Raw genomic sequence first — 18,221 nt, 5'->3', positions numbered from 1 at the left:
GCAACAGAAGATGCTCAGAAATCTCCTACAAATGAATTTACACCATTCCAAGGGCTTGAAACCTTTGAACAGTCTGATGCAATCACAGCTGTGACTGAAAATGTAACAGACACAGCTTCTAGAAAAGCACCTAATGAAGAAATGTCAACTGCAATACAGACTACTTCACCTACTGCTGAGCTTTTGACAGTTTCTATCTCTGGAACAGAAGTCGATACTTTAAAAACCACAGTGTTCAAGCCTGAACCCAATATTGTCACAACTACAGGTTCTTTATCTGAAACATCAATTGAAATACAATCATTAGCCACTTTATCAGAAACAGTAACAACAGTCAGTACTGGACCTTTAACAGAAATCACAACAACAGATGAAGAATTACATTTCACAGAGGTGTTAATGAGCACTGAACATGTAGCATCAGAAGAAACATCCACAGTCACATCAACAACTTCAGTTGATATTTCACCAAAAGATGAGCATGTAACTTCACCAGAACCTGTATCAGAAGTTTCGATCATAACAGATTCTATATCTACGGTTGAAGCAGCAACTTCAACACAAATCATTAGTGAAGAAAGTTCTACCATGACAGCACAGTCTCTGACTTCTACAGTCATGAAATCTGACCTAGTAATTTCCACTGTGGACAATATTTTAGTAAAAGCATTTTCAACAGGAATCGTTCCTGACACTCAGGCACCGTCCACATTACCGGAAATATTACCGACAGCATTATCTGTAACATCACCAGAAACAATAACAGCCACATCTGAGACTTTGCCAGATATGGGAAGTACAGGAGGGCATGTAACTACATTAGAAAGGAAAATAACAACAGAATCATTAAATGCCCAATTTAAGACAACAGACCATGCTCAAAAATCCTCTGCCAGTGATTTCACATCATCACAATTGCTGGAAACCTTCGAACAACATGATGAAATCACAGCTGTGACTGAATATATAATACAGACAGATTCAAGAAAAGCACCAAACGAAGAACTGTCAACCAAAATCCCGACTACTACATCTACTGCTAAACTTGTCACAGTAATTTCCACAGATGACAACAGTTCACGAAAAGAATTTTCGTTAGGAACCAATGCTGCCACTGAAGCGCCATCCACATTACCAGAAATATTAGTGAAAGCAGGATCTGGAACGTCACCGGAAACATTAACATCCACATCTGAGACTTTGCCAGATATGGGAAGTACAGGAGGGCATGTACCTCCATTAGAAAGAAAAATAACAACAGATTCTTTAAATGTTCAATTTAAGACAACAGAAGATGCTCAGAAATCCCCTACAAGTGAATCTACACCATCACAAGTGCTGGAAACCTTCGAACAACATGATGAAATCACAGCTGTGACTGAATATATAATACAGACAGATTCAAGAAAAGCACCAAACGAAGAACTGTCAACCAAAATCCCGACTACTACATCTACTGCTAAACTTGTCACAGTAATTTCCACTGATGACAATAGTTCAGGAAAAGAATTTTCATTAGGAATTGTTGCTGCAACTCAAGCACTGTCCACATTACCAGAAATATTACCGAAAGCAGGATCTGGAATGTTACAGGAAACATTAACATCTACATCTGAGACTTTGCCAGATATGTCAAGTACAAGAGGGCATGTAACTCCATTAGAAAGAAAAGTAACAACAGAATCTTTATATGTCCTATTTAAGGCAACAGAAGATGCTCAGAAATCTCCTACAAATGAATTTACACCATTCCAAGGGCTTGAAACCTTTGAACAGTCTGGTGCAATCACAGCTGTGACTGAAAATGTAACAGACACAGCTTCTAGAAAAGCACCTAATGAAGAAATGTCAACTGCAATACAGACTACTTCACCTACTGCTGAGCTTTTGACAGTTTCTATCTCTGGAACAGAAGTCGATACTTTAAAAACCACAGTGTTCAAGCCTGAACCCAATATTGTCACAACTACAGGTTCTTTATCTGAAACATCAATTGAAATACAATCATTAGCCACTTTATCAGAAACAGTAACAACAGTCAGTACTGGACCTTTAACAGAAATCACAACAACAGATGAAGAATTACATTTCACAGAGGTGTTAATGAGCACTGAACATGTAGCATCAGAAGAAACATCCACAGTCACATCAACAACTTCAGTTGATATTTCACCAAAAGATGAGCATGTAACTTCACCAGAACCTGTATCAGAAGTTTCGATCATAACAGATTCTATATCTACGGTTGAAGCAGCAACTTCAACACAAATCATTAGTGAAGAAAGTTCTACCATGACAGCACAGTCTCTGACTTCTACAGTCATGAAATCTGACCTAGTAATTTCCACTGTGGACAATATTTTAGTAAAAGCATTTTCAACAGGAATCGTTCCTGACACTCAAGCACCGTCCACATTACCGGAAATATTACCGACAGCATTATCTGTAACATCACCAGAAACAATAACAGCCACATCTGAGACTTTGCCAGATATGGGAAGTACAGGAGGGCATGTACCTCCATTAGAAAGAAAAATAACAACAGATTCTTTAAATGTTCAATTTAAGACAACAGAAGATGCTCAGAAATCCCCTACAAGTGAATCTACACCATCACAAGTGCTGGAAACCTTCGAACAACATGATGAAATCACAGCTGTGACTGAATATATAATACAGACAGATTCAAGAAAAGCACCAAACGAAGAACTGTCAACCAAAATCCCGACTACTACATCTACTGCTAAACTTGTCACAGTAATTTCCACTGATGACAATAGTTCAGGAAAAGAATTTTCATTAGGAATTGTTGCTGCAACTCAAGCACTGTCCACATTACCAGAAATATTACCGAAAGCAGGATCTGGAATGTTACAGGAAACATTAACATCTACATCTGAGACTTTGCCAGATATGTCAAGTACAAGAGGGCATGTAACTCCATTAGAAAGAAAAGTAACAACAGAATCTTTATATGTCCTATTTAAGGCAACAGAAGATGCTCAGAAATCTCCTACAAATGAATTTACACCATTCCAAGGGCTTGAAACCTTTGAACAGTCTGGTGCAATCACAGCTGTGACTGAAAATGTAACAGACACAGCTTCTAGAAAAGCACCTAATGAAGAAATGTCAACTGCAATACAGACTACTTCACCTACTGCTGAGCTTTTGACAGTTTCTATCTCTGGAACAGAAGTCGATACTTTAAAAACCACAGTGTTCAAGCTTGAACCCAATATTGTCACAACTACAGGTTCTTTATCTGAAACATCAATTGAAATACAATCATTAGCCACTTTATCAGAAACAGTAACAACAGTCAGTACTGGACCTTTAACAGAAATCACAACAACAGATGAAGAATTACATTTCACAGAGGTGTTAATGAGCACTGAACATGTAGCATCAGAAGAAACATCCACAGTCACATCAACAACTTCAGTTGATATTTCACCAAAAGATGAGCATGTAACTTCACCAGAACCTGTATCAGAAGTTTCGATCATAACAGATTCTATATCTACGGTTGAAGCAGCAACTTCAACACAAATCATTAGTGAAGAAAGTTCTACCATGACAGCACAGTCTCTGACTTCTACAGTCATGAAATCTGACCTAGTAATTTCCACTGTGGACAATATTTTAGTAAAAGCATTTTCAACAGGAATCGTTCCTGACACTCAAGCACCGTCCACATTACCGGAAATATTACCGACAGCATTATCTGTAACATCACCAGAAACAATAACAGCCACATCTGAGACTTTGCCAGATATGGGAAGTACAGGAGGGCATGTAACTACATTAGAAAGGAAAATAACAACAGAATCATTAAATGCCCAATTTAAGACAACAGACCATGCTCAGAAATCCTCTGCCAGTGATTTTACACCATCACAAGTGCTGGAAACCTTCGAACAACATGATGAAATCACAGCTGTGACTGAATATATAATACAGACAGATTCTAGAAAAGCACCAAATGAAGAAGTGTCAACCAAAAACCAGACAGCTACATCTACTGCTGAACTTGTGACAGGTTCTATCTCTGGCACAGCAATCAATACTTTACAAACCACAATGTTCATGTCTCAATCCAATATAGAGGACACTCCAGGTTCTTTCTTTGTATCATCCAGTGCAATGCAATCATCAGCCACTTCAACAGAGACATTAACAAGAGTTGATACTGGACCTTTAACAAACATTCCAAAAACAAATGAGCAATTACTTTTAACAGGGACGTTCACGACGACCAAATATGTAGCATTAGAAGAAACATCGCTAGTCACGTCAACAGCTTCAGCTGATGTTTCAACAACAGCTGAGCATGTAACTTCACCAGAACCTGTATCAGAAATTTTGATTGAATCAGAATCTACATCTACAGTGGCAACAATGACCCCAGCACAACAAATTCTGACATCTATAGTCATAAAATCTGCCACAGTAAATTCCACAGATGACAACAGTTCAGGAAAAGAATTTTCGTCAGGAACCAATGCTGCCACTGAAGCGCCATCCACATTACCAGAAATATTAGCGAGAGCAGGATCTGGAACGTCACCGGAAACATTAACATCCACATCTGAGACTTTGCCAGATATGTCAAGTACAAGAGGGCATGTAACTCCATTAGAAAGAAAAGTAACAACAGAATCTTTATATGTCCTATTTAAGGCAACAGAAGATGCTCAGAAATCTCCTACAAATGAATTTACACCATTCCAAGGGCTTGAAACCTTTGAACAGTCTGATGCAATCACAGCTGTGACTGAAAATGTAACAGACACAGCTTCTAGAAAAGCACCTAATGAAGAAATGTCAACTGCAATACAGACTACTTCACCTGCTGCTGAGCTTTTGACAGTTTCTATCTCTGGAACAGAAGTCGATACTTTAAAAACCACAGTGTTCAAGCTTGAACCCAATATTGTCACAACTACAGGTTCTTTATCTGAAACATCAATTGAAATACAATCATTAGCCACTTTATCAGAAACAGTAACAACAGTCAGTACTGGACCTTTAACAGAAATCACAACAACAGATGAAGAATTACATTTCACAGAGGTGTTAATGAGCACTGAACATGTAGCATCAGAAGAAACATCCAGAGTCACATCAACAACTTCAGTTGATATTTCACCAAAAGATGAGCATGTAACTTCACCAGAACCTGTATCAGAAGTTTCGATCATAACAGATTCTATATCTACGGTTGAAGCAGCAACTTCAACACAAATCATTAGTGAAGAAAGTTCTACCATGACAGCACAGTCTCTGACTTCTACAGTCATGAAATCTGACCTAGTAATTTCCACTGTGGACAATATTTTAGTAAAAGCATTTTCAACAGGAATCGTTCCTGACACTCAGGCACCGTCCACATTACCGGAAATATTACCGACAGCATTATCTGTAACATCACCAGAAACAATAACAGCCACATCTGAGACTTTGCCAGATATGGGAAGTACAGGAGGGCATGTAACTACATTAGAAAGGAAAATAACAACAGAATCATTAAATGCCCAATTTAAGACAACAGACCATGCTCAAAAATCCTCTGCCAGTGATTTCACATCATCACAATTGCTGGAAACCTTCGAACAACATGATGAAATCACAGCTGTGACTGAATATATAATACAGACAGATTCAAGAAAAGCACCAAACGAAGAACTGTCAACCAAAATCCCGACTACTACATCTACTGCTAAACTTGTCACAGTAATTTCCACAGATGACAACAGTTCACGAAAAGAATTTTCGTTAGGAACCAATGCTGCCACTGAAGCGCCATCCACATTACCAGAAATATTAGTGAAAGCAGGATCTGGAACGTCACCGGAAACATTAACATCCACATCTGAGACTTTGCCAGATATGGGAAGTACAGGAGGGCATGTACCTCCATTAGAAAGAAAAATAACAACAGATTCTTTAAATGTTCAATTTAAGACAACAGAAGATGCTCAGAAATCCCCTACAAGTGAATCTACACCATCACAAGTGCTGGAAACCTTCGAACAACATGATGAAATCACAGCTGTGACTGAATATATAATACAGACAGATTCTAGAAAAGCACCAAATGAAGAAGTGTCAACCAAAAACCAGACAGCTACATCTACTGCTGAACTTGTGACAGGTTCTATCATTGGCACAGCAATCAATACTTTACAAACCACAATGTTCATGTCTCAATCCAATATAGAGGAAACTCCAGGTTCTTTCTTTGTATCATCCAGTACAATGCAATCATTAGCCACTTCAACAGAGAGATTAACAAGAGTTGATACTGGACCTTTAACAAACATTCCAAAAACAAATGAGCAATTACTTTTAACAGGAACGTTCACGACGACCGAATATGTAGCAATAGAAGAAACATCGCTAGTCACGTCAACAGCTTCGGCTGATGTTTCAACAACAGCTGAGCATGTAACTTCACCAGAACCTGTATCAGAAATTTTGATTGAATCAGAATCTACATCTTCAGTGGCAACAACGACCCCAGCACAACAAATTCTGACATCTATAGTCATAAAATCTGCCACAGTAAATTCCACAGATGACAACAGTTCAGGAAAAGAATTTTCGTTAGGAACCAATGCTGCCACTGAAGCGCCATCCACATTACCAGAAATATTAGTGAAAGCAGGATCTGGAACGTCACCGGAAACATTAACATCCACATCTGAGACTTTGCCAGATATGGGAAGTACAGGAGGGCATGTACCTCCATTAGAAAGAAAAATAACAACAGATTCTTTAAATGTTCAATTTAAGACAACAGAAGATGCTCAGAAATCCCCTACAAGTGAATCTACACCATCACAAGTGCTGGAAACCTTTGAACAACATGATGAAATCACAGCTGTGACTGAATATATAATAGAGACAGATTCAAGAAAAGCACCAAACGAAGAACTGTCAACCAAAATCCCGACTACTACATCTACTGCTAAACTTGTCACAGTAATTTCCACTGATGACAATAGTTCAGGAAAAGAATTTTCATTAGGAATTGTTGCTGCAACTCAAGCACTGTCCACATTACCAGAAATATTACCGAAAGCAGGATCTGGAACGTTACAGGAAACATTAACATCCACATCTGAGACTTTGCCAGATATGTCAAGTACAAGAGGGCATGTAACTCCATTAGAAAGAAAAGTAACAACAGAATCTTTATATGTCCTATTTAAGGCAACAGAAGATGCTCAGAAATCTCCTACAAATGAATTTACACCATTCCAAGGGCTTGAAACCTTTGAACAGTCTGGTGCAATCACAGCTGTGACTGAAAATGTAACAGACACAGCTTCTAGAAAAGCACCTAATGAAGAAATGTCAACTGCAATACAGACTACTTCACCTACTGCTGAGCTTTTGACAGTTTCTATCTCTGGAACAGAAGTCGATACTTTAAAAACCACAGTGTTCAAGCCTGAACCCAATATTGTCACAACTACAGGTTCTTTATCTGAAACATCAATTGAAATACAATCATTAGCCACTTTATCAGAAACAGTAACAACAGTCAGTACTGGACCTTTAACAGAAATCACAACAACAGATGAAGAATTACATTTCACAGAGGTGTTAATGAGCACTGAACATGTAGCATCAGAAGAAACATCCACAGTCACATCAACAACTTCAGTTGATATTTCACCAAAAGATGAGCATGTAACTTCACCAGAACCTGTATCAGAAGTTTCGATCATATCAGATTCTATATCTACGGTTGAAGCAGCAACTTCAACACAAATCATTAGTGAAGAAAGTTCTACCATGACAGCACAGTCTCTGACTTCTACAGTCATGAAATCTGACCTAGTAATTTCCACTGTGGACAATATTTTAGTAAAAGCATTTTCAACAGGAATCGTTCCTGACACTCAAGCACCGTCCACATTACCGGAAATATTACCGACAGCATTATCTGTAACATCACCAGAAACAATAACAGCCACATCTGAGACTTTGCCAGATACGGGAAGTACAGGAGGGCATGTAACTACATTAGAAAGGAAAATAACAACAGAATCATTAAATGCCCAATTTAAGACAACAGACCATGCTCAGAAATCCTCTGCCAGTGATTTTACACCATCACAATTGCTGGAAACCTTCGAACAACATGATGAAATCACAGCTGTGACTGACTATATAATACAGACAGATTCTAGAAAAGCACCAAATGAAGAAGTGTCAACCAAAAACCAGACAGCTACATCTACTGCTGAACTTGTGACAGGTTCTATCTCTGGCACAGCAATCAATACTTTACAAACCACAATGTTCATGTCTCAATCCAATATAGAGGAAACTCCAGGTTCTTTCTTTGTATCATCCAGTGCAATGCAATCATCAGCCACTTCAACAGAGACATTAACAAGAGTTGATACTGGACCTTTAACAAACATTCCAAAAACAAATGAGCAATTACTTTTAACAGGGACGTTCACGACGACCAAATATGTAGCATTAGAAGAAACATCGCTAGTCACGTCAACAGCTTCAGCTGATGTTTCAACAACAGCTGAGCATGTAACTTCACCAGAACCTGTATCAGAAATTTTGATTGAATCAGAATCTACATCTACAGTGGCAACAATGACCCCAGCACAACAAATTCTGACATCTATAGTCATAAAATCTGCCACAGTAAATTCCACAGATGACAACAGTTCAGGAAAAGAATTTTTGTCAGGAACCAATGCTGCCACTGAAGCACCATCCACATTACCAGAAATATTAGTGAAAGCAGGATCTGGAACGTCACCGGAAACATTAACATCCACATCTGAGACTTTGCCAGATATGTCAAGTACAAGAGGGCATGTAACTCCATTAGAAAGAAAAGTAACAACAGAATCTTTATATGTCCTATTTAAGGCAACAGAAGATGCTCAGAAATCTCCTACAAATGAATTTACACCATTCCAAGGGCTTGAAACCTTTGAACAGTCTGATGCAATCACAGCTGTGACTGAAAATGTAACAGACACAGCTTCTAGAAAAGCACCTAATGAAGAAATGTCAACTGCAATACAGACTACTTCACCTACTGCTGAGCTTTTGACAGTTTCTATCTCTGGAACAGAAGTCGATACTTTAAAAAACACAGTGTTCAAGCTTGAACCCAATATTGTCACAACTACAGGTTCTTTATCTGAAACATCAATTGAAATACAATCATTAGCCACTTTATCAGAAACAGTAACAACAGTCAGTACTGGACCTTTAACAGAAATCACAACAACAGATGAAGAATTACATTTCACAGAGGTGTTAATGAGCACTGAACATGTAGCATCAGAAGAAACATCCACAGTCACATCAACAACTTCAGTTGATATTTCACCAAAAGATGAGCATGTAACTTCACCAGAACCTGTATCAGAAGTTTCGATCATAACAGATTCTATATCTACGGTTGAAGCAGCAACTTCAACACAAATCATTAGTGAAGAAAGTTCTACCATGACAGCACAGTCTCTGACTTCTACAGTCATGAAATCTGACCTAGTAATTTCCACTGTGGACAATATTTTAGTAAAAGCATTTTCAACAGGAATCGTTCCTGACACTCAAGCACCGTCCACATTACCGGAAATATTACCGACAGCATTATCTGTAACATCACCAGAAACAATAACAGCCACATCTGAGACTTTGCCAGATATGGGAAGTACAGGAGGGCATGTAACTACAATAGAAAGGAAAATAACAACAGAATCATTAAATGCCCAATTTAAGACAACAGACCATGCTCAGGAATCCTCTGCCAGTGATTTCACATCATCACAAGTGCTGGAAACCTTCGAACAACATGATGAAATCACAGCTGTGACTGAATATATAATACAGACAGATTCCAGAAAAGCACCAAACGAAGAACTGTCAACCAAAATCCCGACTACTACATCTACTGCTGAACTTGTCACAGTAATTTCCACTGATGACAATAGTTCAGGAAAAGAATTTTCAGTAGGAATTGTTGCTGCAACTCAAGCACTGTCCACATTACCAGAAATATTACCGAAAGCAGGATCTGGAACGTCACCGGAAACATTAACATCCACATCTGAGACTTTGCCAGATATGTCAAGTACAAGAGGGCATGTAACTCCATTAGAAAGAAAAGTAACAACAGAATCTTTATATGTCCTATTTAAGGCAACAGAAGATGCTCAGAAATCTCCTACAAATGAATTTACACCATTCCAAGGGCTTGAAACCTTTGAACAGTCTGATGCAATCACAGCTGTGACTGAAAATGTAACAGACACAGCTTCTAGAAAAGCACCTAATGAAGAAATGTCAACTGCAATACAGACTACTTCACCTACTGCTGAGCTTTTGACAGTTTCTATCTCTGGAACAGAAGTCGATACTTTAAAAACCACAGTGTTCAAGCCTGAACCCAATATTGTCACAACTACAGGTTCTTTATCTGAAACATCAATTGAAATACAATCATTAGCCACTTTATCAGAAACAGTAACAACAGTCAGTACTGGACCTTTAACAGAAATCACAACAACAGATGAAGAATTACATTTCACAGAGGTGTTAATGAGCACTGAACATGTAGCATCAGAAGAAACATCCACAGTCACATCAACAACTTCAGTTGATATTTCACCAAAAGATGAGCATGTAACTTCACCAGAACCTGTATCAGAAGTTTCGATCATATCAGATTCTATATCTACGGTTGAAGCAGCAACTTCAACACAAATCATTAGTGAAGAAAGTTCTACCATGACAGCACAGTCTCTGACTTCTACAGTCATGAAATCTGACCTAGTAATTTCCACTGTGGACAATATTTTAGTAAAAGCATTTTCAACAGGAATCGTTCCTGACACTCAAGCACCGTCCACATTACCGGAAATATTACCGACAGCATTATCTGTAACATCACCAGAAACAATAACAGCCACATCTGAGACTTTGCCAGATACGGGAAGTACAGGAGGGCATGTAACTACATTAGAAAGGAAAATAACAACAGAATCATTAAATGCCCAATTTAAGACAACAGACCATGCTCAGAAATCCTCTGCCAGTGATTTTACACCATCACAATTGCTGGAAACCTTCGAACAACATGATGAAATCACAGCTGTGACTGAATATATAATACAGACAGATTCTAGAAAAGCACCAAATGAAGAAGTGTCAACCAAAAACCAGACAGCTACATCTACTGCTGAACTTGTGACAGGTTCTATCATTGGCACAGCAATCAATACTTTACAAACCACAATGTTCATGTCTCAATCCAATATAGAGGAAACTCCAGGTTCTTTCTTTGTATCATCCAGTGCAATGCAATCATCAGCCACTTCAACAGAGACATTAACAAGAGTTGATACTGGACCTTTAACAAACATTCCAAAAACAAATGAGCAATTACTTTTAACAGGGACGTTCACGACGACCAAATATGTAGCATTAGAAGAAACATCGCTAGTCACGTCAACAGCTTCAGCTGATGTTTCAACAACAGCTGAGCATGTAACTTCACCAGAACCTGTATCAGAAATTTTGATTGAATCAGAATCTACATCTACAGTGGCAACAATGACCCCAGCACAACAAATTCTGACATCTATAGTCATAAAATCTGCCACAGTAAATTCCACAGATGACAACAGTTCAGGAAAAGAATTTTCGTCAGGAACCAATGCTGCCACTGAAGCGCCATCCACATTACCAGAAATATTAGCGAGAGCAGGATCTGGAACGTCACCGGAAACATTAACATCCACATCTGAGACTTTGCCAGATATGTCAAGTACAAGAGGGCATGTAACTCCATTAGAAAGAAAAGTAACAACAGAATCTTTATATGTCCTATTTAAGGCAACAGAAGATGCTCAGAAATCTCCTACAAATGAATTTACACCATTCCAAGGGCTTGAAACCTTTGAACAGTCTGATGCAATCACAGCTGTGACTGAAAATGTAACAGACACAGCTTCTAGAAAAGCACCTAATGAAGAAATGTCAACTGCAATACAGACTACTTCACCTGCTGCTGAGCTTTTGACAGTTTCTATCTCTGGAACAGAAGTCAATACTTTAAAAACCACAGTGTTCAAGCTTGAACCCAATATTGTCACAACTACAGGTTCTTTATCTGAAACATCAATTGAAATACAATCATTAGCCACTTTATCAGAAACAGTAACAACAGTCAGTACTGGACCTTTAACAGAAATCACAACAACAGATGAAGAATTACATTTCACAGAGGTGTTAATGAGCACTGAACATGTAGCATCAGAAGAAACATCCACAGTCACATCAACAACTTCAGTTGATATTTCACCAAAAGATGAGCATGTAACTTCACCAGAACCTGTATCAGAAGCTTCGATCATAACAGATTCTATATCTACGGTTGAAGCAGCAACTTCAACACAAATCATTAGTGAAGAAAGTTCTACCATGACAGCACAGTCTCTGACTTCTACAGTCATGAAATCTGACCTAGTAATTTCCACTGTGGACAATATTTTAGTAAAAGCATTTTCAACAGGAATCGTTCCTGACACTCAAGCACCGTCCACATTACCGGAAATATTACCGACAGCATTATCTGTAACATCACCAGAAACAATAACAGCCACATCTGAGACTTTGCCAGATATGGGAAGTACAGGAGGGCATGTAACTACATTAGAAAGGAAAATAACAACAGAATCATTAAATGCCCAATTTAAGACAACAGACCATGCTCAGAAATCCTCTGCCAGTGATTTTACACCATCACAAGTGCTGGAAACCTTCGAACAACATGATGAAATCACAGCTGTGACTGAATATATAATACAGACAGATTCTAGAAAAGCACCAAATGAAGAAGTGTCAACCAAAAACCAGACAGCTACATCTACTGCTGAACTTGTGACAGGTTCTATCTCTGGCCCAGCAATCAATACTTTACAAACCACAATGTTCATGTCTCAATCCAATATAGAGGAAACTCCAGGTTCTTTCTTTGTATCATCCAGTACAATGCAATCATCAGCCACTTCAACAGAGACATTAACAAGAGTTGATACTGGACCTTTAACAAACATTCCAAAAACAAATGAGCAATTACTTTTAACAGGGACGTTTACGACGACCGAATATGTAGCATTAGAAGAAACATCGCTAGTCATGTCAACAGCTTCAGCTGATGTTTCAACAACAGCTGAGCATGTAACTTCACCAGAACCTGTATCAGAAATTTTGATTGAATCAGAATCTACATCTACAGTGGCAACAACGACCCCAGCACAACAAATTCTGACATCTATAGTCATAAAATCTGCCACAGTAAATTCCACAGATGACAACAGTTCAGGAAAAGAATTTTCGTTAGGAACTAATGCTGCCACTGAAGCACCATCCACATTACCAGAAATATTAGCGAAAGCAGGATCTGGAACGTCACCGGAAACATTAACATCCACATCTGAGACTTTGCCAGATATGGGAAGTACAGGAGGGCATGTACCTCCATTAGAAAGAAAAATAACAACAGATTCTTTAAATGTTCAATTTAAGACAACAGAACATGCTCAGAAATCCCCTACAAGTGAAGCTACACCATCACAAGTGCTGGAAACCTTCGAACAACATGATGAAATCACAGCTGTGACTGAATATATAATAGAGACAGATTCTAGAAAAGCACCAAACGAAGAACTGTCAACCAAAATCCCGACTACTACATCCACTGCTAAACTTGTCACAGTAATTTCCACTGATGACAATAGTTCAGGAAAAGAATTTTCATTAGGAATTGTTGCTGAAACTCAAGCACTGTCCACATTACCAGAAATAGTACCGAAAGCAGGATCTGCAACGTTACAGGAAACATTAACATCCACATCTGAGACTTTGCCAGATATGTCAAGTACAAGAGGGCATGTAACTCCATTAGAAAGAAAATTAACAACAGAATCTTTATATGTCCTGTTTAAGGCAACAGAAGATGCTCAGAAATCTCCTACAAATGAATTTACACCATTCCAAGGGCTTGAAACCTTTGAACAGTCTGATGCAATCACAGCTGTGACTGAAAATGTAACAGACACAGCTTCTAAAAAAGCACCAAATGAAGAACTGTCAACCAAAATCCAGACAAGTACATCTACTGCTGAACTTGTGACAGGTTCTATCTCTGGCATAGCAATCAGTACTTCACAAACCACAATGTTCATGTCTCAATCCAATATAGAGGAAACTCCAGGTTCTTTCTTTGTACCATCCAGTAAAATGCAATCATCAGCCTCTTCAACAGAGACATTAACTAGAGTTGATACTAAACCTTTAACAAACATTCCAAAAACAAATGAACAAGTACTTTTAACTGGGAAGTTCACCACAACCGAATATGTAACATTAGAAGAAACATCACTTGTCATGTCAACAGCTTCAGCTGATGTTTCAACAACAGCTGAGCATGTACCTTCACCAGAACCTGTATCAGAAACTTTGATTGAATCAGATTCTACATCTACAGTGGCAACAACGACCCCAGCACAACAAATTCTGACATCTATAGTCATAAAATCTGCCACAGTAAATTCCACAGATGACAACATTTCAGGAAAAGAATTTTCGTTAGGAACCATTGCTGCCACTGAAGCGCCATCCACATTACCAGAAATATTAGCGAAAGCAGGATCTAGAACGTCACCGAAAACATTAACATCCACATCTGAGAATTTTCCAGATATGTCAAGTACAGGAGGGCATGTTACTCCATTAGAAACAAAAATAAGAGCTGCTTCCTCAGAAACAATAACTGCAACTCAAACAACAAACACCTTACCAGAAACATTAACAGCAGCTACATATGGATCTTTACCAGAAACATTAATAGCCACTTCTGAAAGTTTACCAGATATGTCAACACCACAAGGGCATGTAACTTCACCCAAGATGAACATAACATCTTTAAATTTGTCACCAACAATGGGTATGACTGCAGTTGCAACTGAACTGCCAGTGACTGCAGACTCTACAGCTACAAAGGCGACCCTGACACCAGCAGCTACTGATGCATCACTGACTTTGACTGAGAAATCAACTGTGAATCCGAATACAGTCGAGTGGTCTCTTGTAACTTCCATTCAGACCAACCCTTTAAGTCAGTCTGCTCCTTTTATTCAACCTCTTATTGAGTCTGTCACAACCACATCTACTCTTACATCTGCTGCTGAACCTGCAAGACTTTTTGTGTCTGGGTCAGCAGCTGAAATTTTCACAACTCTCGTAACAGATGTGATGTCCACGGCTGACAGTAGTCCAACTAAAGGTCCATTTGCAACAACAGCCGTATCAGTAATATCATCAAGATTTCTAAAGAGTCTACCAGAACGTTCATCATTTATGTCTTTCAGTTCAACAGAAACCGTTACATTTCCAGCAGTGTTAGTAGGTGACCCTGTAACTTTACCAGAAAGCTCCATATTGGTAACACTGCCAGAAACATCAACAACAGATGAACATTCAACGTCAACAGCAGAAACATCAACATCTGTGACATTAGGACAAAAAGCAACCACCCCTGCATCTACACATCATTTTTATTCTGCAACAGAACTGGATGCTTCTACAATTACAAAGCCCACGGAAGACCAGATTTCACCCATATCAACTGAAATATCCATTGATCCATTATCTATGACTGTTTCAACTGCCACTGGAATGTCAGCAGAAAATAATCATACATACATTAGAAACTCAGTCTACAACATTTAAAAGCCTGGAGACAAGTACTGCTTCTACAATAACAGAAGTAGCAATGCCCATCAGAAGTAAGGTTCTCAAGTCTTTCACTGAACTTGCCACGATTTCTGTCACCATGAAACCACAAGGAAATTTGGAAACCAGCAGGTTGCTGGCCATTACTGATACTACCATAACTGTATCATCTACTGCTGTAGTAATCTCTGAAGCTGTCACTGCTGTAAACACCAGCACTTCTGCTATTTCAGCTGCTTCCTTAGCCATTCAGGCTGCAACAGTCATAGCAGAACCAGCTAAAGCAGAAGAAGGAGTTCTTACTTTACATCTTCGCATTCAAAGAGCTTTCATTTCTGCTTACAACAACCCTGCCTCAGCTGAGTACATCACTCTGGCCAAAAATGTCACTTCTGAAGTAAGAAATTACACACGCACACACACACACACAGACACACACACACACACATATATACAAAATAAAACAGAATGCAATGGTGTGCAAAACCTTTGAGCCCTATATTTAATTGATAATAGTACAAAGACATATCAAATGTTAAAACTGAGAAATTTTATTGCTTTTGAAAATGCCAGCAAAACATTTCACAAAAAGTTGAGGCTGGGGCAACAACAGATGGGTAAGGTGGGCTGTGCCAAAAACACCTGGAGGCTTACTGGCAACAGATTAGTAACATGTTTGGGTACAAAAAGAGCATCCCAGAGAGGCTGAGTCTTTCTGAAGTAAACATGGGGAATGGTTCACCACTCTGAAAAACTGTACAAGTAAACAGTGCAACACTCCAAGAATAACGTTTCTCAACATAAATACCAAAGAACTTGATTATTTCATCATCTAAGGTATATAATATCATTAAAAGATTCCAAGAATCCAAGAAATCTCTGTATGCAAGGGACAAGGTCGAAAACCAATATTGGCTAGCCATGATTTTCGGCCCCTCAGGCAGCACTGCGTTAAAAAAAGATGTGATTCTGTAGTGGAAATCACTGCATGGGCTCAGAAACACTTCTGAAACATAGTCTGTGAACACAGTTCATCTCTGCATCCACAAATGCAAGTTAAAATTCAGCCATGCAAAGACGAAACCATATATAAACAGGATCCAGAAACGCAGTCACTTTCTCTGGGCCCAAGCTCATTTAAGACGTGAAGTGGAAAAGGGTCTTGTGGAATCTTTTTGGAAATCATGGACACCGTGTCCTCTGGGATAAACACCGCCCAGCTTGTTATAGAGGTGCATTAGTGCACATGGCATGGGTGACTTGCACATCTGTGAAGGCACCATTAATGATGAATGATATATATACATGTGTTGGCAATATATGCTGTATAGCTTTAGAAAAACAATAAAAATTCAACATTTGATGTGCTGTCTTTATACTGTTAACAATTAAATATCAGGTTTAAATGATTTGCACAACATTGCATTCTGTTTTTATATACATTTTACATAGTGTGCCAACTTTTTTGGAAACAGAATTGTATATACACACTATATGGACAAAAGTATTGGCACACCTACACCTTACACCCACAGGAGCTTTTATGACATCCATTCTAAATCCATAGGCAATAATATGGAGTCAGTCCCCCTTTGCAGCCATAACAGCTTCTACTCTTCTGGGAAGCTTTCTACAAGATTTTGGAGAGTGTCTGGGAAATTTTGTCCATTCATGCAGAAAAGCATTTGTGAGCTGAGACACAAGAGGGCCTGGCTCGCAATCTGTGTTCTAGTTCATGTTTTTTCAAGGTGTTTGATGGGGTTGAGGTCAGGACTCTGTGAGGGCCAGTCAAGTTCTTCCAAACTCACCCAGCCTTTGTGGACCTTGCTTTGTGCACTGGGGCTCAGTCATGCTGGAACAGAAAAGGTTCTTCCCCATACTGTTCCCACAAAGTTGGAATCATACAGTTGTCCAACATGTCTTGGTCTGCTGAAGCATAAAGATTAGCATTAAGGTTTTCCCTCTACTGGAACTAAGGTTTCTAGGCCAACCCCTGAAAAACAACCCCACAGCATCATACCTCCTCCACCAAACTTTACACTTGGCACAATGCAGTAAGACAGGTACCATTCATCTGGCATTTACCAAACCCAGACTTGTCCATCAGACTGCCAGATAGAGAAGCGTGATTCATCACTCTGCAGAATGAGTTTCCACTGCTCCAGAGTCCAGTGGTGGCGCTTTACACCACTACCCCCCTGACGTTGTGCATTTTGATCTTAGGCTTGTGTGCAGCCGCTCAGCCCTGGAAACCCATTTTGTGAAGCTCTTGATGTAGAGTTCTTTTGCTGATGTTGCTTCCAGAAGCAATTTGGAATTCTTTAGTGAGTGATTCAACAGTGGATAGGCAGTGTGCATTTCAGCATGTGGCAGTCCCACTCTGTGAATTTGCATGGTCAAAAAAGTTGTTGTTCCATTTCATAACG

The 18,221-nt window shown here is 39.0% G+C and overlaps 1 protein-coding gene across 1 annotated transcript in view; it reads left to right on the top strand.

Moving 5' to 3' along the window:
• Positions 1-15,329, top strand: part of LOC118800385 (mucin-5AC-like) — a 28,385-nt gene extending 13,056 nt beyond the window's left edge. The window contains exons 3-6 of the mRNA XM_036560593.1: positions 53-796; positions 7,427-8,113; positions 13,253-13,469; positions 15,311-15,329. Coding sequence (XP_036416486.1) covers positions 53-796; positions 7,427-8,113; positions 13,253-13,469; positions 15,311-15,329 — 1,667 coding nt within the window. The remainder of the gene's footprint in view (positions 1-52; positions 797-7,426; positions 8,114-13,252; positions 13,470-15,310) is intronic.
• The last annotated feature ends 2,892 nt before the right edge of the window (positions 15,330-18,221 follow it).

This window comes from Colossoma macropomum, unplaced genomic scaffold (assembly GCF_904425465.1).
Source record: "Colossoma macropomum unplaced genomic scaffold, Colossoma_macropomum, whole genome shotgun sequence".
Lineage (NCBI taxonomy): Eukaryota > Metazoa > Chordata > Actinopteri > Characiformes > Serrasalmidae > Colossoma > Colossoma macropomum.
The sequence above is the reverse complement of the archived record's forward strand: the minus strand, read 5'-3'. Positions and strand labels throughout refer to the sequence as shown.